The following is a 22,011-nucleotide window of genomic DNA, read 5'->3' as shown; positions in this document are numbered from 1 at the left end:
TGCTCATTTGCGAGGATGCTGCCTGTATTGGAAGAGAAAATTTAGGGTCCTGCGTGCCCGTTTTGACCTAATGAAGGATGATCTTGACACTACCATCCTTCATCAGCGTCATGCTACCATGGAGGAGAAGGAGCGATGCTTCAAGGAGGGTTTTGACCGCTTCGGACGTTATACCAAGGTTGTGGTGTCATAGTTCGCAGACTCCTAGGATGACATTAACTCCTGGGAGGCATCTGAGCCTCACCCTCCCTTTACTGCATCAAGGAACAATGTCGAGGAGATTGGTTAACTCCCCAGCATTGAGTGAATCTTTGTAAGACCCCAGGGAAAGTGCCTCCCTGGTTTAGTATTTTATTATATTTTATCGTTATTTGCTTTTTTTTTTTTTTTAGGATAATTGTAATGAGCTTCAGCTCTTAAAATTATGAAATGAAATTAGCACTTAGAATTTAAAGTTTTTTGAATTCATACAATAGGATTGATACATTGAATGCTCTTCCTACTAATAGAACTTCTTAAGTGCATTATATTTCATGGCCTTGGCATATTCGTTTCATTCAAATCCTGTAGCCAATATGTACCTGTCCTTCTCATGTCGATGACTTTATATGGACCTTCCCAAGTTTCCCCTAGCTTTCCTTCTTCCAGAATCTTTTTGTTAGGCATTACTTCTAGGAGGACCAAGTCACCAACTTTGAAATGTCTAGGCTTGACTCTTTTGGAATGATATTCCACATCTTCTATTTGAAGTATGCCTGACAAAGCTGTGAAGTCTCCTTTTTTTCTTCAAGCAAATCTAAGTTCATCCTTAGAGCTTCATCATTTCTTTGTAGATTGACCTGTTGAACTCTGAAGCTCTGCGAACCTATTTCAACTAGGATTACAGCTTCAGTCCCATAGGCCAATGTGAATGAGGACTCCTCTGTTAGGATTTTCTCTATGATGTAGTTCATTTGCCCAATTTCCTTTTGCTGAGCCGAGCCTTCTTTTGATTCCTCTCAAAATGCTTTGGTTAGCCACCTCTACATGTCCATTTGCATGAGGATGTGTTGGAGAGGAGTAGTGGTTCTTGATCCCATACTTCGAATAGAATTCTCTGAATTTATGGCTATCGAACTGGGTTCCATTATCCGAAATTATAACATTTGGGATTCCAAACATTCACAGAATAAATTGGAGAACGAAGCTTTCAATGTATTCTTCTATTGTGTTGGTCACTGCCTCTTTCTCTACCTATTTGGTGAAGTAATCAATGACCTCAATTAACATTTTTCTTTGCCCAGATGCCTGTGGAAAGGGTCCTAGAAGATTTATTCCCCACTGAGCAAATGGCCATAGGCTAGTAAGAGCTACCTAAGGCTTAGCAGGCTGATGCTTCAAACTAGCAAACGTTTGACATTTCTCATACCTTCGAACCAATTCCTCTGCTTCTTGTCTCATCTTTGGCGAATAAAACTCTTGCTGAGTAATTTAAATGCCAAAGTTTTCCCACCAAAATGAGCTTCACAAACTCCTTCGTGAACCTCACGAAGCACATAGTCAACCTCATAAGGGCCCAAACACTTTAACAGTGGACTAGAGTAACTCCTTTTGTACAGGTCCCGACCTATACCAACATATCGAGCTGATCTTCTCCTTATACTGTGCGCCTCTTTTGGATCTAAAGGTAGTTTTTCATTTAAAATGAAATCTACCATCACCATTGTCCAATCGTCCTCTCTGACTTTTTGGTCCACCTGCATTATTGCAGCTTCTCCTGATTCAATGCTTGGTCTGTCTAATTCTTCGACCAATATGCTTATGGGAAGGGTTGCCTCTAATGAAGAGGCGAGCCTCGCTAATGCATCTGCCAAAGCATTGTGGGTTCGCGAAACTTGTTAAATCTGAATTCTGTCAAACTTCCTTTGTAATTTCTTGACTTTATCTAGATACTCAATCATATTTGGCTCTTTGGCCTCATATTCTAAGTTTACCTGGTTCACAATCAGTTGTGAATCGCTAAAGACTTTGATATTTCGAACCCCCATTTCTTTTGCCATTCGCAACCCTGCAATCAACGCTTCATACTCTGAACTATTGTTAGTTGCATTGAAATTGAATTTCAACGCGAATGGCTGTTTTACTTCTTCTGGCAAAGTTAGAAGCAAACCTGCTCCATGTCCCTTGTGGTTTATGAACCATCCACGTTCAGGATCCAAGGTTCATCCTTCATATCTTCTGAGAAAGTAGCCATTGTGAATTCTGCAATGAAATCTGCCACTACCGTGCTAGTTTGAGGCTCTTCTCCTACAGTTATAGGCAATGTTATGGACCCCAGGCATTCAGCCATATCTCCAGCGAAGCCTTTCAAAGTTGTTGCCGAAGGTCTCATCCTTTCAATTGGGATTTTCATTTTTTCTAGAGTTTCCCAATAGATTACATCCGCCGAACTCCTCGGATCTATGAAAAATCTTTTCACAATTTTATTAGCGATCATCGCTGGGATTACTAACGCGTCATTGTGAGGGTAGTACGGTCTAACCCCCTCATGTCCTGCTCTCGAAAGCTTACAAGCTCAAGCCTCTGATGCCGAACTGATAATACCTCTTATTCATGAGGCTCAATTCGGGCCTACTTCATGTAATTCTTTCTCTCATTGCCAGATTCTCCACCATTATGGATTGCTCCATGAATGAATTGTATTATCTTCCCCTTGGCCCTCTGCTGGGGTGGTGGCAAAGTCATTTGCCTGTTTTCTCGAGGTCCTCAAGGTTGATTTGCTACATAATTTCTTATGTGCCCCCTTCCGATAGGGCTCTCAATTTGTTCCTTTAGTTTGAAACAATCCTCTGTGTTATGCCTGTGATCCCTATGATATCTGCAATATTTGTCTTGAGGCCTTTTGGTCGGATCAGTGGACATCTTTCTTAGTTTCTGGAGTAACCTGCTATCATATATCTCCATCAAGATCTGCTCCCGAGGTATGCGAAGTGGGGTGTAGGAATCGTAACGACTAACCAAACCTTTAAGACAATTTCCTCCGACAGTTGAAGGTCCTTTCTTTTCACTTTTTCAGACTTCCTTATCTCTCTTTTTCCTTTTCTCTTGTTCGTTCAAGGCTGGAGCTTTGTCTCCCAAGCCTAAAACTTTTGCATTTGCTTTCTGAACCTTCAAGAGGTCATCCGCATTCATATGCTTTTCCGCTCGCTCCAAGAGTTCTTTTATGGTCGAGGGTTCATTTTTTCCCAACGAATAGGTAAATTGCGTTGGTTGTAGTCCATTCATCAAAGGCTGGATTATGGATTCTTCATGAACCCTCTTAACCTCGAGCGCTTCAACATTGAATCTCTAGAGGTATTTACGAAGAGATTCATTTTCACCTTGCTGAATAGAAATAAAGTGGCTCGTACCACACTTAGTCTTTTTACTTCCAATGAAGTGTGCCTTGAAAGCTTCGGCGAGTTAATCAAAACTCGGCACACTCTCAGAAGGAAGCTTACTGAACCAGACCCTTGCACCGCCTTTCAAGGTTGTCACGAATGCTCGACATACTATGGCGTCTGGTACCAAATAAAGCCTCATTTGTGAGCGAAAGGTCTCCAAGTGGTCTTTTGGGTCTGAATGCCCATCGTATAGTTTAGTTGACAGGAATTTCAATCTCGGAGGCATCAGATATGCTTGAATTTCTTCCGTCATGGGACTTCTCAGATCCACAGGCTGTCGAAGAGGAGGTATAACTCCAGTCGAGTCTACCTCAACTTCTTCGTGATGTTGGTTCTGGTAAGGCTCTTCTCTCTCCTGGTTCATTTGATCTAGTCTTTGAACCACATTTTCAAACCAATAGTCAAAGTTCGAAGTGTTTCCTGCATTACTTCAAATTGTTGGTTTATTGGAGGTACCTCCTGGTTAGAACGTCGCGCATCTTCTATGTTCGAACTACGAGTGTTCACCATCAGTAAATTTCTTTTGCTTCCCACAAACGGCGCCAACTGATGAGGCTCGAATTTGCACTAGGCTGACACGTTGGTGATTTGAGTGTTAACCGCTCCTTGGTTCCTTGGTCTTCCTACAACCATGAATAATTGAGTTCTAAGCATTCCCTGTGAGGTTGTTTCTCATAGGGACTCTGATGCTTAAGTTAGATTTCATTTTTAATGAAAGTAGACTATTACTCTGGTTTTTTATCTTTACCCTCGTGTCCTAACTTCTGCTGAGCTTTATCCCATGAACTTGGAGTGGTTTATCCCTGAAAAATTGGGAATAACTTCTCTCGGTTTAACTACCAAGGCTAGCTTCCACCTGCCGAGGCAATTTATTTTTAAATTTGAATTTGCGAGCCATTTTATGGCTTATCCTGGATGTCAATTGGGTTCTGGGCCTTCGTATCACAAGCTCTTTGGGCTTCATGGATAATTATCTGGGCTCTTAAATAACTCATTATATGATTAAATGAAATATGGCCCATCAAGTGCAATATTTTGTAAATCTGGCATCTTACTAGACGCTTACGTAAAATAAATATTATAAAAGAAATTAAGGCACCAATTCGGAAATGAAAAAGGATCCTCTCAATTTGTAAAGAGTGGATTCCTCAATTAGAAAACAAGGGACAAAAGCCTGACTCTAAATCTACAGTTCATATTTCACTCGAGTTATCTCTTCAGGCAACAATATTGCATGTAAGCATTCAAATAAAGCCTTTAGCATATGAATGAAGCAATAAATCTGGAGTAGTTATCCCAAAATATATATATGACAATCAAAGTTCTCGACACATTGCTATACAGGGTCGGCCTAAGCCCAAACGAACAAGGCACAAGCCTTGAGCCTCATGTTGAGCAAAGGCCACATCTTAGAACAAATGTTCTATATAGCCCAAATTTTTCTACTAACATAAGTTCATTACAATAATGTGTATGAGGCCCGAGCTCGGAGGAGGAAGAGATAACAGTAGGGCTGCCCTTCGGTCGGTTCTGATCGGTATTGTGAAAATGGATTTATGACACCAAAAAATTTCGATAGTCTATTGGTTCGATAAAACCAAACCAAACCAAAGTGCGGCCCTAAATCGGGAAAAATTATTGAGTATCTGATACACCGCTATGAGGTGTAACTAATCTAATGTGTAAGGGTATTATTGGACGATATATTTATATTAATAAGGTATAATATTAATAACATCTATCCATATTATAACACATTAGATTAGTTACACACTACGTGACAGTATATCAAATATATATAAAATAATTTCTCCTAAATCGGACCAATGGCAGTGCCATACATGCTCAACTAACATATAACACAGACTACAGTCTTTTACCAGTTTTCCTGCATATACACAAGTGAGCAATGAGCTGACCGAGGCAGAGAAATGAAGGAGTGAGTGAATGAATGAGACTGAGATAGAGAAAAGAAAAGAAAAATGTCTACGGTGGTGATCGACGCTGCTCCTCTTCTCCATCCCTACAGAGAAAGAGACAGAGATTCATCCAATGAGAATGAGGTCCAAGCTATTGTGCCCTCCTCACCATCCAACGGTCCACATGCGCCGACACCTAATCAACGCCTCGCCTCTCTCGACGTCTTTCGTGGCCTCACCGTCGCGGTAGGTACGCCAAGTTAGACAAACTCGTATGCAGGCACTTTGTTCTCATTCTGATTGAAATTCTCAAACTACCCAATTTGCCTTCATTTCATTTTTGTGCCTGTGAGGCCTTTGTGTTGTGGTTTACTACTTGTAGTGATTGAAATAAGGATATGATGATGCTGTCCTGTGATTCAATTCGATTCCCCAATTCAAGTCAATTTAATTCATTGAATATCTGGACTATTACATTACCATGATGATTCTTCAACAATTAACAGTTGATGATTTTGGTTGATGATGCTGGAGGAGCTTTCCCATCCATAAATCACTCTCCTTGGTTCGGTGTTACACTTGCAGATTTTGTAATGCCATTTTTTCTTTTTCTTGTTGGTGTCTCTGTTAGTCTAGCATTCAAGGTATGAATATCTTTCTTTCTCTATATGCAAAATTGCCCTTGTATTTTTCATCCAACCCTTCTCTAAATTCCCTCTGTGTGGCAGTGTTATATCTGCATAAATGATTTGTAATTTTGTACAGAGGGAAGCTTATCTTTTAATAATAAAGCACTTTGTTATAATGGATTCCTATGTGCATACTTATAGAATGTAATCAAGAAATAATACACTCATATTATCTGCATGCCCTTGTGCTTTCTGTTACCATGCAGAAAATAACTAACAAGACAATTGCCACAAAGAAAGTTGTGCTTAGAGCAATAAATCTCTTCCTCTTGGGGTTGTTACTGCAAGGTATTCTTCCATTTTTCCAGTACCTTATAAGAAGCTTAAACTTCTTTTGCACTCAAGATTCCTTGATTTTCTTTTAGCTATCTCAGTAGAACAGTTGTAAGTTCTTTGAATTGGATATTAAATTATTTGTTTTATATTTCATGCTTATGTTGTTTAATATTCATGCACTAGTTCCGAGGTACTTGACATAATTACTTTCATTTATACATGCTGTGGTCAATGAAGGTTGGTTGTCTATTTCTCTTTTGGAATGTATTCTTAGGTGGGTATTTCCACGGGCGCGGCCATTTAACATATGGAGTTGATGTGGGCAAGATACGCTGGCTAGGTGTACTTCAGGTAGCATCATTTAGTTGCCAATTTTGTTCTGTTATGGTTGATAAATCTAAAAGTTTGTATCATTTCCTCTCTGGTTTTAATCATGAGTGATTATGATATTTAAAATGACATGCCCTACTGTCGCCATGCATGTTGAAAATGTGAACATGTAATTTCAGAGGATATCGATTGGATATTTGTTAGCTTCAATGTCGGAGATCTGGCTTGTTAACAACATCATGGTTGAATCACCGGTGGATTTTGCTAGGAAATACTACACTCAGTGGTTAGTTCTGGTAGATGTTTTATTAATAATCATATTTGCAATGTAATCAGCCTATAGGACTTTATGCAATTTAATCTGCCTATGTGAGACCAAAAGCATCACGAGGTTTTGATAATAAGTTTTAAATGGACCATACATACGTTTCTCTTTCTGTTTTTCTATATTCTCCAGTTGTAACTTTGGTGTGTAATGCAGGTTGTTTGCTATTGGATTGTGCTCACTTTACATGTGCTTGCTCTATGGCCTTTTAGTTCCAAGTTGGGAATATGAAGCTCCGAGCTTGAAATTATCTGGTTTTGCTTCTGGTACTCAAATTGTGAGTTAGATTATTTATCTAAATTTTTGCATTCCTAGTTGCTGATGGACAGTGCTGAGGTTATTAGATTTTGGTGCACTACTAAATTTGGGTGGTCTTTATAAGATTTCAATACTTTGCCACAAATATGATGTTGATTACTTATCAGTATATTGTTTTATGTGTACATTTTTTCAGATTATCTACACACTTCTCTACGAGTATTTCCCTATTTAGTTGTCTGGAACTAAATTGAAACACCATATTTACTTACTAGGTTCGTTGTGAAGTGAGGGGCAGTCTTGAGCCTCCTTGCAATGCTGTTGGTTTTATTGATCGAGTTATTCTGGGTGAACATCATCTTTATCAACATCCTGTTTACAGGAGAACAAAGGTCATTCTCCTGGGCCTTGTCTGGTAACTGCATTCCTTGAATGAATCAGGGCTTGAGCCCTGTTTTAGTGCACTTTATCTTTGATAATTGAAAGATGTTAACCCTGTGTGTCTCAGGAATGCAGTGTTAATTCTCCGGACTATGGACCTCTGCCACCTAATTCTCCTGGGTGGTGCCTTGCACCATTTGACCCAGAGGGAATCTTAAGGTTAATTTCTGCAGCACTTTCTATATCTTGGCTTTTTCTGCTGTTCTTCACTGCCCATCTCTCTCTCACTCTATAGATGTTAAAGGGTCATTGTATTTCATTCTTATTGATTGATTATTACAATTGGTCTTTGATTTTCCTTTTCTTTTTTTTTTCTTTTTTTGAATTTCCAGTTCGCTGATGGCTGCTGTTACGTGTTTTGTGGGATTGCATTTTGGGCACATACTATTGCAATTTAGGGTGATGGTTCTTGTTTCTGTATAACACTAAGCGTTTGCAATCTAATTGCCTCAAGTTGTGAAATTATGTACTTAGCTGTCTTGATATGGCCTTTTGATGGATTATTTCCGTGACATGTATCCTTTCTTTTGCTGTAGGACCAAAAACAGAGGGTACTGTTATGGTCCATGTCTTCATTTGCTCTTCTAATCTTTGGATATGTTTTAGAGATGCTTGGTATATTCTCTATTATAATCATCTTTGTCATTCTTTTGTTTTTTCCCTAAGGAATTTCATTTTGTTTCCTCTGAGTAATGGCAAGGTGTATCAGGTATTCCTTTCTGTAAACCTCTGTACACAATGAGCTATACATGCATTACGGCAGGAGCTTCCGGCTTGACCTTGAGCATTATCTTCTACATAGTAAGTTTGTATTTCTATGTACAACTCCTGAATAATTTTCAATATCTCCGCTGTCAAATTGATTTAACAGGATAAGAGGCATTCCCATCAAATCTTCCGTAGTAAGTTCATCTGTTTGGTAGGAGGCATTCCTTTCAGATGGGCTTGATTTATTCCATGCCTTTCTTTCAATGTTGCATGGATACAGATATGGAAAAGATACAATAATAAAATAAGAGTACTACTATTCCCACCCCTCATCTTTATTTTCCCACCCACCTTATTTTTTCACCCCCGCTAAATCTTAAAGAAATATCACTTCTACTCTTCCCACCCATCTCATAAACTCAATGTACCTAATAACCCTTAATCCCTAAAGTCCATGATATTTTTGTTTGAACTACAACCACCATTTCGGTAGTTGCATATCTCTACAACCCCTAGGTTGCTATTTGTCATCCTAAACATTCAATGAACCATCACCATCTTCATGTCTCTTCAACAACAAAACATCTTGTACGACCAAAGAATACCACAGTCCACAACCTTCACTCACAGATTAATTATACCATCGAATTATGTTGATTACATGTGGGTATTGTGTCTTTCTTTCTTTTCATTTTTAATTTTTTTATCAAAGGCAAATACCATGGCAGTTGCCATGGAAAATGATAATCACCATGCTTGAAGATTGCCATGGCACCCACCATGGTTGGAACCGCATCAAGGCAATTTTTATTTTTTTTCCTGCAAATCATTGTCCTTTTAGGTAATTTTACAAAGAATAAATTTATTATTTAAAATTTTATTAATTGGTGGGTGGGGAAATAGGAAAGGGAGGTGGGAATAACACTACTCTAAAATAATGATGACTGCTTTTGCATAAATACTCTTAGGATACAAAGCTATGCATAATGATGGCTGCTTTTGGAGGAAGAAGAGACAAAGCTATGCATAAGATTCATATGCTTTATTAAACCTTATCTAAATGCAGGTTGATGTCAAGCATTTCAGAAAGCCCACAGTATTGCTACAATGGATGGGGATGAATGCAGTCCTTATATATGCTTTGGCTGCTTGTGACCTTTTCTCAGCAGGTTTGCAAGGTTTCTATTGGCGGTCACCTGAAAACAACTTGGTAATTTAATCTTTCTTCTCTGCTGGAAAAAAGAAGAAGAGATAGAAACCTCAAAGTTTTCCTTTTGTGTAATCTTTTAATATTTTGCATACTAGATTTATGGAGTTCTACACATATAGATTTGTTGGATGATTTGTCACAATGGCTAATTGCATCTAAATACTTTGGACTGAAACTTGACATGCAGGTTGATGGCGCAGAAGCATTATTTCATACCATGCTCCACTCAAAGAATTTGGGTACCCTAGCGTTTGTAATAGTTGAAATTTTATTTTGGGGTCTTGTTTCTGGGTTTCTTCACATGAAAGGCGTGTATATAAGACTATAAGGAGATACTAAAACCATGTCCCTGTAGTGCATCCTTGTAAATTTCCAAGTACTGTATGAGCAGCTTTTATATGACTAGGACTTGTGTTTGTGTGCCCTTGTATATATACCCAATTTCGCTAGGGGCTAGGGCGTGTAATTGTTGTATTATAAACTCTTTAAAACCTCTATATATATGTTGAATACACCTTAATTTAGAAGTCTAGCTGAACTCTCTCAAATTCTAAATTGAATATCCCCTATTTAACAGTATTGTTTGTAGATTAAGCCTTCCCATCCGACAATTGATTTTGTGTCTGATAAGCAAGACTAATCGTTGTTACAACATTCCCTTTCGACAAGATAAGAAAAAGAAAAAACTGCAGAAAAAGGATATATACGGCTTCCTTTTGACTCAACAGTTTAATCTCCACAAATATTAGACGTAGCTACATGCCAGACAGTATCTGATAAAGAGAAAGCAGATGGGTGGTGGAAATTAAAGTGATATGAATAGCTTCACTGTCCTTGATACCCGTGACCCAGTGCCCATATAAAGGTATCACATTTAGTCCTATTTGTAAAGAAATATAAAATGAAAGGGGTACATTATCTGTGTCTTGGCAAAAGCGTAGGCACCTACATTAATAAAGGAGTGTTGCTGCTTTGCTTTGGCATAATTGGTTTCTTCTAGTCAAAGATATGTGTAACTTCTAGTTGGTGAGAGAGTTTATAACAGGAATGGATAATCTATATGGTACAACTTTACCTCAAATCAATCTTCTCTTTAATTTTCTTGTCCCAAATCTAGATTCCATCTATTCTATTTCTTGAGGTAAGCTAAACTCAGAAAAGGTTAATAATCAATGACCCAATTAATATATATATTTATATATATGTATATATCTCCTGGCCGGACTCGGAAGATATATATATATATATATATATGCATGGCTGGTGGTGAAATATTGAAGGCAAGTGGTGAGGTTTCAGATGAGGCACAGTCACAAACGATGAGAGATGATGAAAAGTCCTTGTATGCATCCAACAGGAAGCAAGATTGTTCAGCAAATGCCTTGAGCTTCGCGAAAGCACTTGCATTCAGAGCTATTTATTGTTCAAGCAGCCGCAGCAGCAGCCTCCGCCGCAACACAACCAATGATGTCACAAGTACTACACTACTACCCAGTAGGCTAAGTAAGGTTTCCTTCGCTAGAAACCACGACTAATTGTTAATTAATATTAGGAATTAATTAATGAATTATCAGGTGGGATTTCACATTAGTAATATTATTTATGATGTAATTAATGGAGCTATATATATTGATGTAATTAGTGGTGAGACCACGTGAGTATGCTCAAAAATAATAATAATATGCATCTGCCTGCCCTGCCCTGCTAATTTGAATCAAAGAATCAACCCCGATGAACAGAGGGAGACAGAAAGTTGAGTCCAACAAGGATCGCCAAAACCAAGGTTGTTCGCAACTGCACAAGACCAGACCATATGTCCACAACCACACTACCCCATGCACCACAAACCCATCAGTTCACACATGACACATGCCAATATTACCCTTCAGTTTCACTACTGAAAAGTGAAAAGTGCAATTTCTTCCACCATTTCTCTCCTTCGAAATTCGAATGGAGGGGTCCGGGTCCGGGTCGGGGTCGGGTCATCTGTACGGAGGGGGAGACCGGAGGGTGGAGATTGTGAGTGGCAAGTTCGCGCCTCGGCTTGAGTCGCCCAATCCGCCTCCAATGAATCCAGCACACGTGTCGAGGGCGAGTCATAGCCAGTCGTCAAAACCATGGAGCTTCAATGACCCCGAAGCGAAGAGGAAGAAGAGGATCGCCAAATACAAGGTGTATAGTGTTGAAGGTAAAGTTAAGACCTCTGTGAGGAAGGGCCTCCGTTGGATCAAGAACAAGTGCTCCCAGATCGTCCGTGGATGCTAATCTCACCCCTCACGTTTCGATCGGTACGTCTTCACTTGCTGTTTCTAGCAAGAGTCAGAAAACTAATGCAGACCTAGCTAACAAGCGAAATGGAAATTCTTCATTTTTTAGTTGTTACAACAAATAAGGAATAGACCAATTTTATTTCATTTTCTCCTCTTCCATCTATTATTATTATTATTATTATTTATAAATCTCTCGGTCTTGAGCCCTATTTTTGTTAATTCCTTTTTCCTTTTTCGTACCCAAATAACGGAATGACCTCATATCAGATGCATACTATTAATATCATTTGGACAGTTCAAAAATGGTTTTGGTTAAGAGAGACAAAATGCACTAATTAGTTATTGGTGTAGTAATGAAAACTCTTTTTCCTTAATAATAAGGAAATAAAAAAAAAAAAAAAACAAAAAGGATCCATTTGGACAGTTTTCAATGAAGATTAATTTGAATTCAAAATTTTCCTCCCATAATAGAAAGACTGATTAAATATTCATTAGCTTATATCTTATATATTTATGGGATGGATCCCCTGGGCCATCGACACTTTTGGGACTTGGATTTCAAATTAGTTTAATTGTAGAACTTTCGACACGCAATATGTGGGGAAAGGTAACACTTGTACGTAGGTACATAAAGTATGATTAAAACAAGCAAGCAAAAACAAGATAAGCAAAAAATACAACAATTCAGTATATAAGAATATAAATAATTGAAAGATTCCCTACACAAAGGACATGAAAACAAATACTAACCCTGTTAACCCGGGAATGAATAAAAAAAAGAGAAGAACGGTAAGCATTAATTCATCGACTCATTGATTCTATTTCAATGAAGAATTAACGCTGTGCCTATAAGTAAGTTGAAAAGATTTCTTAAAATAATAGATAAATAGATATATAGATAGATTGATGGTTGAAACATTTAACCCAACTCTCCACATAAATTTGTATATTATGATGAATTGAACCACCCAACGTACATACATGCAGGCATGAAATTAAATTGGAAATGAAGGTAGGTAGCTAGGTGCATGCATGCATGCATGTTGTAACAGCCATGATGAGCCGATGAGGATGAGAGCAGGCCATGACCTAATTAGAAACATTAATTAACTAATTAATTAATTATGGGTGGTGACATTGGTACATATAGCTGGTACGTTGAACCTAACCAATTGACCTGCGAATCATGGAATCCATGCGCTGAAGCTTCATTTGTTGATAGAATTGAGCTATAAACTCCTCAGCCTTTGCGTCAATCTGGTTGTCGCCATTGTTGTTGTCGTTGTGGTTGTCATTGTCATCGTTGGTCCTGTCCAGCTCCTGGAGGTTGACGGCGGAAGCGTATCGGCTCATGCCACCTTCGGAGGAGGAGGAGGAGGAGGGCGCGGGAGACATGGGCGGGGGGAGCACGTCCTCGAATCGTTCTTTCAAGGGTGAACCCTCAATGCTGGGCCGCGGAGATGAGTGGTTGCTGCTCTGCAGGTGCAAAGGTCGCATGGACCCAACCAGCCGCTTCCACGTGCCCTTGGAGTCGGTGACTGCTTCGACGGTGGATTTGGATTTCCCGGAACGACGTCGGAGCATGAACCTGGCCAGCTGGAAGAATTGCATACCTCCACCACGCTTCTTTCTGCCTGCTGCTGCATTATGAAGATCAGTGCCTGCTTCTTCCACGTCGATCAACACGTTGGTGCAGCTCTGTGACCTGCGCCCGCGGTGTTCCATTAATTAATTCGATTAATTAATTTAATCTTCTCCCTGCGGTGATCCCCTCTCTCCCTGCGGTGTGCAGGGTGAGATGATCGAGGGAGAAGACTTAGGTCCAGAGAAGCTGGAGGCAACCACTATATATATACAGATTTAAGAGATGATTATGGGTGGCCTCCCTTGTTTCCAACAATTCTTATATATATAGATCGACCCCATTAATCTCTTGTATCATCCTCCGCGCTTATCTGGCCTCTCTGCTTCCATACAATTAATAATCAATGGAATTAATGTCACTCATTAACTGATTTCATGGACGCGCGTATGTTAATGAATTGGTTGTAATTATTACTAATTATGCATACATTACAGTTTGCCAAAATAACGATCGAATTTACTTGCATTTACGTACTTATGATCGATCGAGTTCACACTCCTGCCCAATTGACCATAAAAAGCACACTGCTGCCCTAATTCACATTTAGTATATATTGTCATTCATCAATTATCAATTATTCGATCATGATAGAGATTTAATTGAATATATTTCTAATTGATCTAATGGTGCTGCAACTGCATAAATATATATGGTCCTATATATTGGATGGAACTTTTCTTTGGACTATTAATTGGTATATATGGTATATATACCGTATACCCTAATTAGCTATATATACAATGCCAATTAATTAATTTACGCGTCAGTACAGTAGAGTTTTCTTAACTATTAATTTGCTATGTCAGTTTGTGGATTTGGAACAATGAATAATGTAAATAAGCAATTAATGTCATTTTGCTCCCCAGACTATTACACATGTATCAGTTTGCTTTCCAGACTTCTAATTTGGAAAATTAAGGACCCTGACTTTTTCAATTTTGCCAATTAAGGTTATTCTATCAATTTATACATTTTTCATCTAAAATATCGAGATAATCAACCAGAATTTAGCGAGAAATAAAAGAGGAAAAAGGATGCATGAGGAAAAAATGATAAGATCTAAATGGAAAGGACCATTTTGCCCTCAAAGATTTGGATAAAAAATATGTAAATTGACAGAAGAACCTCAATTGGCAAAATTGAAAAAGTCAGAGTCCTTAATTTTTCAAATTAGAAGTCTAGGGAGCAAACTGATACAAGTGTAATAGTCTGGGGAGCAAAATGGTATTAAGCCCTTTTATTTATGGTGACAAATTTTAATTTTTAAAATTTGAAAAAAATTGCAAAAATTTAATGTAAACGGGCCGGCCCAACGGGATAGAAAACCTTGGCCCAGCCCGACTCATAAGTATGAATCAAGCTTAGCATGGCCCAGTTAATAACGAGTCGGGCCGAGCTGACTTTAAAAAGGTCGGGACGGGCTAACTTTAAACAGGTCGGGCCGGGCCGACTTTAAATGAGTCGTGCCCGTGCTAGATTCGGCCCGGCCCAGCCAATTGTACACCTCTATTTCCAACCAATATTTTCCCAAAGAAAAATTACACTAAATAACCCCTTTTGATGTGGCTCATACTTGTTTAACCCTAATTGTAAAATCTTTACTTTTCCATCCCTATTGAGTTAAAATGTCTATATCCCCCTAATATAAAAAGGGAAAAATTTTCAGAAATGACGTCACAAACTTGGGGGTCAATCTTAGTTTAAGACATGCGTTTGGGTTTGTGTTAATGTAAGACACATATTTAGGATTTGTGTTATTGTGGAACAATCCGTCAACTCCGTTATATTTTCGGTCCAAACGAGGGATAATTTGGTTATTTCATATTAAAAAACTAATAAAACATTTAAAAAATTATATAAAATATAAAAAATATAATTAATTAAAACAAGAGAAGAAAAAAAATATCCCAACACCCTCCACTGACTTCCCTCCCCGTTTCAACCACCGGTCGAGAACCCCCTTGTGAGACCCGAAAATTTTTCAAATTTATTTTGGGATTTTTCTAAATTATCTGGCAGAAAATCGTAGTTTTCCACCATGAATTTTAATTTGTGTACTAACTTTGACTAGAGTTTTGACCCAAGTTAGACCTTGGAAATATAGTACTTTTACCCACGAACCCAATGATGCAAGTCTCGTATTATTCCGAGTCTAAGAAATTATTTTATGAATTTCTCAAGTTTCCTTTTTACCTTAAGTTATTTTATGGAGTTTTAATTTTTTGGAATTTTTCCAATAGAAAATTGGTAATTTGATCCCATATTTAAATAGTACTAGTCAATACGAGTCCGTAGTATTTTTTGAGGTATTTTTCCGAGTCCCAAGATATTTTTAATTAATTTTTTAAGTTGGAAAAAATAGGAAGTTATAAAATTAAATGGGGAATACACCAGATCTCGCCACGTGGCACGATTTGTGCCATTGAAGGCTGCATGGCTAGATTGATCTGATGGCTGCATGTGCAACCAGATTGCATGGCCCATGACACGTGGCCGCACCCTTGCGTGACACCTTGCGAAGGTTGACTTGAGTCAACCTGAGTCAATCCACTCCCTCTCCCCTATAAATACCCACCGGTCCCTTGCTAGTTCTTCACACCATTTTAGTGCACGGAAATCAAGAGAGAGCTTATTTCTCCTCTCTCTTCGTTTTTCTTTCTCTCTCCTCATTTCTCTCTTTTCTTCAAATCTTGTTTTCAATTTATCTTGAGTTCTAGAGTTTCAATGGACGATCTGTTTTTGCCTACGCACTCGTGCCGACAAGCTCTTCGATTCTAGTAGTTTGAAGGTTAGGTTTCGGTGAAATTTTAAGAAAGTCATTTTCAATCTTCATAGATAATTTTTTGATCCCTGTTGAAGTTCTGTTGAAATTTTGTTAGATTATTCTCTTGTTAATTAAACTCTTTTAATCTTGTTACTTAGCAAGTCTAATGTAACACCCCAAATTTTATTGATTTTGAGTTAAGGGTGTTATTAGGCTAATTGAAATTAGTTATAAATAATTGTTACTTCTTTTGAACATAAATGTGGATTAATTCCACATAGACAAGTTTATGGATTTATATTTATTTAAATGCTTTAAAAATTGTGCACTCATGTTAAATAATGTCACTTGCTAAGAACATGACCATTTGTGCACAACATTTGGACCTAATTGCTTATGTTTGGATATTTGGAGTAATTTCGAATTTTAAAGGATGTCACGTGGACCCGTTGACTTCCCATTGAGAGGATGCCACGTCGAAGTGGAATAGGAACAGGTAGCTGGGTCTGACTAATGAATAGTAGTGAAAACGTAATATACGAAGCATCCTGCGCAAACACACAAAAGTGAGTGGGAATGGCACCGGTGTGGTACCGGCCGAACCTCCTCTGACGCTCAAGTTAGTGTCAAGAGAATTTTTTAGGAGATTCAATCAATATTATACTATTCACTCACTCTGCTAAAAGATTCTCTTGACACTAACTTGAGCGTCAGAGGAGGTTCGGCCGGTACCACACCGGTGCCCTTCCCGCTAACTTTTGTGTGTTTGCACAGGGTGCTTCGGATATTACGTTTTCATCACTATTCATTAGTCGGACCCAGCTACCCGTTCCTATTTCACTTCAACGTGGCATCCTCTCAGTGGGAGGTCAACGGGTCCACGTGGTTTGACTCGACGTTGACTGCTCTACCATTTTTTAGCATCAACAAGTCTCAAACTCAGAGTTTCATAGTGAACCCGAAAATGGCCTAAAACCCAAAATTTTAAGTTTCAAAAATCATGATTTTTAAGCTATAAAACTAAAGGAAATGAAAGCCTAAAAGAAGAGGAAGGAAACCCACCTAAAATCTTGAAGATTGAGGTGAAAATCCGAGTAAAAAATGGAGAGGAAGGCCGGCGGGTCTGTGTGGCTTTTCTGAACAGAACTGGCGTATAGGGGGGCTGGTTGGCTGGAGGAAGAGCCGACGAGCTGGCCGGCGTCGAAGAGGCACGCCGATGATCTCAGGTGGCTGGAAATGACTGGGCGAAGAGAGGGGCGGTGACTGAGGGTTTTCTAGCTTGTTCCCTATTCGAGTGAGTGTTGGCTGATGAAGTGAGTGGCGGGGAGTGGTGGTCGGCATGTGGGGGTCACGTCGGTGAGGCCGGGTCAGCGAGTGGTGGTTGACGGCGAGCTGGGTGGTGCTGGCCAGGTGTGCAGGTGTGGGTTGCGGGGGAGAGAAGACACAGAAAGAAAGGGAGTGCGGGGAGAGAGGGAGAGAGAGAGAGAGAGAGAGAGAGAGAGAGAGGGCTGATTTAATTGTGGTGTTTGGGTCTTGAAATTATCCAATTGCCCTTTCTAGAAAACTCTCCATTCTTCCAACCAGAATTTTCAATTAGAATACCGTTTTCGCCTACACGTTTGGAAACTCGAGTTCTAATTAGCCGTATCGAGCTTAAAGGCTACCAATTTGAATTTTTAAAATGCCCCTCTAAGCACTAGAATTCCCTTCCAAAATTTTAATAAAGTCCGCCCAATAAAATTAAATTTTTATTAAAAAAAAAAAAGACTTGGAGTCGGGTCGTTACATAATATATATGGAATAAACAAAGAAAATATAAGTTTCCTCAAGCTGTCCTCAGGCCTTCCACAGCAGTGAGGGTGAGTTTGAGAGTGAGAGTGTATGAGAGTTAAGGGAAGCTCTAAAATGATCTACAGTGGGCCGGAGGGATGAGATTGAGAGTGAGTGAGAGTTAGAGTTGAGGGTGAGATGAAGAAAAGTTGAGAGCTTCAATTGCTGAGAGCTTCAATTGCGTGGGCCCTACCACGTGGGAGGAAATCAGAAACCAAAAACATGAAGCTTAGAAAAGACACAGCAGTCCTTTATTCAAAACTGAATTCACGTGCTGGCATGGAGGAATTGTGAGAAAAGATGAGGGCATAATTGTACAAATCCGTGTGAGAGGAAAAGTGGCAGACCAGCCACTGTTGCACGCCAGGCTTGTCGGCTACTCACCTTCACTCGCGCTTGTGAGTCACAGACGTCCAGGATTGTTTTTAGCTTTCATCTTAACGGTCAATATTAATTGACCGTTACAAATTTATATATATATTTTCGGGCAGTGACACGTGGCTGCATCTGGGCTTTCCGTTTCATATATATGTTATTAATTGACCGCTATAAATATATTAAAAAATACATAAAAATTTAGAAAACATATTTAAAAATTCACAAAAACCAATTGTAAATTTAAAAATATTTAATTTAGGTAATAAAATTATAAATCCAAATATAGTCAATATTGACCTTATATTAAAGATCTCTTCAAAAGAAAATCAATAGTATAATTTTTATAAATATTTAAGTTATAAATTATAACTTAACTATAACTTAATCTAATTTAGGCTTAATTTAATTAGGTACAACTGCATTACTCTCAGCTCTCACTCTCAGCACCACTGCAGCTTCAGCATATATCACTCTCACTCTCAGGACAAAAAAATCACTTTTCAGGCCATGTTTTACTCTCACTCTCACTCTCACCACTGTGGATGTCAAGTCTACATATTAATTTAATATTACTAATTTAATTGTAGCAGTATTTTCCGGGTAAATTTCAGTCACTTGCAGTGGCCTTCATCAATATATAATTTATACATACATTTGAGTCTAAAACCTAAAAGACTTATGTTGTTTGCCTAGGAAGACTTCATTTTATGGACCAGATTAAAATTTTATAATAGTGCGCACACAGCCACCAGATATGTAATGTAATAAATTTTAATATTTGCTGGCTTTTATATATGGATGGTGATGACTGATGAGTAAATTCCAATCATATGATCCCAAATTTAATTATCTCAATCAACGCAATATGCATGATATATATGCCGGGCAAGTGACCAACCAATGCTCGCTAGGTATAGCTCAATCTGCTAAATAAATAGTATATCTATGAATGCCTAATTAATTATGAGTGGTTTCCATGCATTGATGCATATATGCCAAGCCATTGGTCAATGCACCACTGGCCTTAATTACTTATTAGTTATGTTCGTAACTGGTCTTATGTGTTTGTTTTTATATAATAAAAATAATTAATTGATTTTCTACAACTAAAAATTGAGAAACAGTATATATATATATATAATATAGAATAAAATGACTTGCCCAAAAAAAAAACAAAAAATTATATATATATATATAAACAGAAAGTAGAGGGCTTTACTTTACTACATGTGCAAAGTGGTCTTAAAGTCTTGAGGCTTTTCCAGGAAACAATTAATTGGGATTTAATTTTGTGTGTATATATACGCATCAAACAAAAAAGGAAACGGCGCTCAGATTCAGGAACCTTCCCTACTTTAATTGATTCGAACTAAACTACTAAAAGTGCACCCTTGGTATTTTTATTTTAATAATATTCTATTTTATATATGTTGGTGTAACAGGTGGTGGTGACATTGAGATTTTCAAACCGCTAGCCCTGTCGATGTATCATGTAGCAAGGCCGTTCATTTTTCCCTTTTTTATTTTTCATCATTAATCACTTTATATTTCATCAAATATATTCAAATTAAAATATATTCTAATATATTAGTTTTTATATATAACTTACTTAATTATAATTATATATCAAACTTAAATATTACGTTAATGGTGGGCTTGTAGCTAGCTAGCTAGCTAGCTCAACCCAGCTGCCTACAGATTTTGATATCTCAACGACAACTGTGTTCTTTGCTTCTCCATAGTCCATATTGGTATGTCCTTATTAAATAATAAATTAATTTTGTTGACTTGTAATTTTACATTGATTTGGTCTTTAATTGAGTATGTCCTATAAAGCATTCTCTTATAATGAGCTGAACAACATATATGATGTGTTATATTTTATTGTAAAAGAATGCTCTATAAAACATGCTTTATAGAAAATTCTCTCTTTTACCTTTGATATAAGGAGATATGTATAATAACAAGAATTAAGTTAAATTAATTGAAGGTGGTGCTTACTTTGTTAGAAGTTTCCCTTAATTTGTGCAAGGCTGCAAGCTAACTATAATCAGCTAGCTATATAATTGGTACTTAATTACCCTTACAATTACTTAATAATATATATAATTATGAATGAATGATTGGAAGTCAAAGAAAACAAGTAAGAAACAAATTAAATTAAACAAGGGCAAAGGGAAGAAGGGGTATATTTGGAAATTGAAATTTGGAAACAACGTACTCAAGTTCCATGGAATGTCCAGCTTGATTCCTGACGCGTACTACGGCCGTACGTGTCGTGTCTCGAACGAGTGAGTGATCTGATGGAGTGAGTAACTTCAATTCCCACCGTTCACATTACTCTAACTCCATCCACACCATCAATCACATAACCCACCAAACAATTACAATAACATAACGTCATAACATTACATATAAAATTGTACATTTCTTAAGTCTTAATTAATTGATTAAAATTTAAACCAACACCGCGTTCAAGGTCTCCACGCACATCATATAAATACATAATCTTTATGCATAAAAAAAACACAAACACAACGAGCATCGACCATCGACCATCAACCACCTGAAAAAAGAAGAAGAAATTAATATACCGATCGATCAATCGAATCGATGATGATGAAGAAGAAGAATTGTGACAATGTTGGTCACAAAGCGTGGAATCTGCTGCGTATGGCATTGCTATGGGCAAGAAAAGGAGGTGTCTTCAAACTGCGGGTCGTCCCAAAGTTCCTAAAGAGTCTTGCTGCTTCTGCTACTACCTCCTCCAACAATGGCCACCATATTCATTACTTTGAGCGCCAACTCTCCTTCGACAAGACACCAATTTTCAATGTCAAAATGCGCCGTCCATCGTCCATGTGCTTCAACATCCCTTGCCTAAACCCACCTCCAGTCTCCATGGATTTCCATGAAAACTATTATCATGACAATCTTAGTAATCAGAGCTTTCTCAGTGATGATGATGATGATGAGGGAATAATATCAGCTCAAGAATATGACTGCCATGAAGATTTAAAGGACGTGGTTAGTAGTCCTCCTCTTTCTCCTTATGGGGACGAAGCTGTTGATATAAAGGCAGATGAGTTCATAGCCAAGTTCTATGAGCAAATCAAGCTCCAAAGACAAATTTCATATTTACAGTACCACGACATGTTAAATAGAGGCACAAGCTAAGCTACGACTTTTGCATGCTCCATTTACTTTGATTGTATTTTGTTCATGAAGTAGTTGTACGTAGTTTCTTCTCCTTTTTTCTTAATTTGTTGAGCAATGATCGGTTGAGTAAGATCCCAGATGAAAGAAATTAATTAAAGGACTCCAGATTTCACAAGAAAAAAAAAAAAAAAAAAAAAAGGAAATAAAAGAAAGAGAAAGCAGCCTCAATATTTGACAGCTCGTAATTGTTAATAATGCTTAATACGAATACATTCTAAGTTGTCAAAATCAGTGTGCTGCAAGAATATCCAATCAATTCGGTCGGTATCACAAAAAAGGGCCTTAGTGTGAAAGCATTAACTGCACTGTCAAATCATTTGGTCTCAT

The 22,011-nt window shown here is 38.0% G+C and overlaps 4 protein-coding genes across 6 annotated transcripts; 2 read left to right on the top strand and 2 right to left on the bottom strand.

Moving 5' to 3' along the window:
- Positions 1-1,436: 1,436 nt before the first annotated feature.
- LOC147280396 (uncharacterized) lies at positions 1,437-2,329 on the bottom strand. The gene is made up of 2 exons (XM_086252201.1): positions 2,179-2,329; positions 1,437-1,846 (listed from the first exon to the last, which is right to left on the bottom strand). Exons 1-2 carry the CDS (start codon positions 2,327-2,329, stop codon positions 1,437-1,439), a joined length of 561 nt encoding a protein of 186 aa, XP_086108327.1.
- Positions 2,330-5,299: 2,970 nt separating this feature from the next.
- Positions 5,300-10,110, top strand: LOC147280395 (uncharacterized). Of its 3 annotated transcripts, none has more exons than XM_086250110.1 (13): positions 5,300-5,587; positions 5,848-5,985; positions 6,237-6,318; positions 6,581-6,657; positions 6,816-6,922; positions 7,118-7,238; positions 7,495-7,611; positions 7,728-7,819; positions 7,993-8,059; positions 8,209-8,275; positions 8,370-8,461; positions 9,435-9,578; positions 9,766-10,110. In XM_086250110.1, exons 1-13 carry the CDS (start codon positions 5,405-5,407, stop codon positions 9,904-9,906), a joined length of 1,428 nt encoding a protein of 475 aa, XP_086106236.1. In that variant the 5' UTR covers positions 5,300-5,404; the 3' UTR covers positions 9,907-10,110. The 3 variants fall into 3 exon arrangements, with proteins under 3 accessions (XP_086106236.1, XP_086106235.1, XP_086106237.1); XM_086250109.1 differs by having other exon boundaries at positions 8,197-8,275; XM_086250111.1 differs by having other exon boundaries at positions 5,453-5,591; positions 8,197-8,275.
- A 2,902-nt stretch (positions 10,111-13,012) lies between these two features.
- LOC147280394 (uncharacterized) lies at positions 13,013-13,573 on the bottom strand. Its single transcript, XM_086252199.1, has one exon. The coding sequence runs from the start codon at positions 13,571-13,573 to the stop codon at positions 13,013-13,015; it is 561 nt and encodes a 186-aa protein (XP_086108325.1).
- Positions 13,574-21,016: 7,443 nt separating this feature from the next.
- LOC147280393 (cotton fiber protein) lies at positions 21,017-21,739 on the top strand. The gene has a single exon (XM_086249886.1). The coding sequence runs from the start codon at positions 21,079-21,081 to the stop codon at positions 21,640-21,642; it is 564 nt and encodes a 187-aa protein (XP_086106012.1). The 5' UTR covers positions 21,017-21,078; the 3' UTR covers positions 21,643-21,739.
- Positions 21,740-22,011: the final 272 nt, after the last annotated feature.

This window comes from Dryas octopetala, chromosome 7, assembly GCF_963921425.1.
Source record: "Dryas octopetala chromosome 7, drDryOcto1.1, whole genome shotgun sequence".
In the NCBI taxonomy this organism is placed as follows: domain Eukaryota; kingdom Viridiplantae; phylum Streptophyta; class Magnoliopsida; order Rosales; family Rosaceae; genus Dryas; species Dryas octopetala.
The sequence above is the reverse complement of the archived record's forward strand: the minus strand, read 5'-3'. Positions and strand labels throughout refer to the sequence as shown.

Bases quoted from the DNA above. Each gene is read 5' to 3' on its own strand.
- LOC147280396 (XM_086252201.1), bottom strand. From the start codon at position 2,329: ATGGCTGAATGCCTGGGGTCCATAACATTGCCTATAACTGTAGGAGAA. The intron at 1,847-2,178 runs GTTCATAAACCA...ATGCTTTGGCAG, and splicing joins TTGGATCCTGAACGTGGATG to ATGCATTAGCGAGGCTCGCC.
- LOC147280395 (XM_086250109.1), top strand. From the start codon at position 5,405: ATGTCTACGGTGGTGATCGACGCTGCTCCTCTTCTCCATCCCTACAGA. The intron at 5,588-5,847 runs GTAGGTACGCCA...AACAATTAACAG, and splicing joins TTCGTGGCCTCACCGTCGCG to TTGATGATTTTGGTTGATGA. The intron at 8,060-8,196 runs GTGATGGTTCTT...CTTTTGCTGTAG, and splicing joins ACATACTATTGCAATTTAGG to GACCAAAAACAGAGGGTACT.
- LOC147280394 (XM_086252199.1), bottom strand. From the start codon at position 13,573: ATGGAACACCGCGGGCGCAGGTCACAGAGCTGCACCAACGTGTTGATC.
- LOC147280393 (XM_086249886.1), top strand. From the start codon at position 21,079: ATGATGATGAAGAAGAAGAATTGTGACAATGTTGGTCACAAAGCGTGG.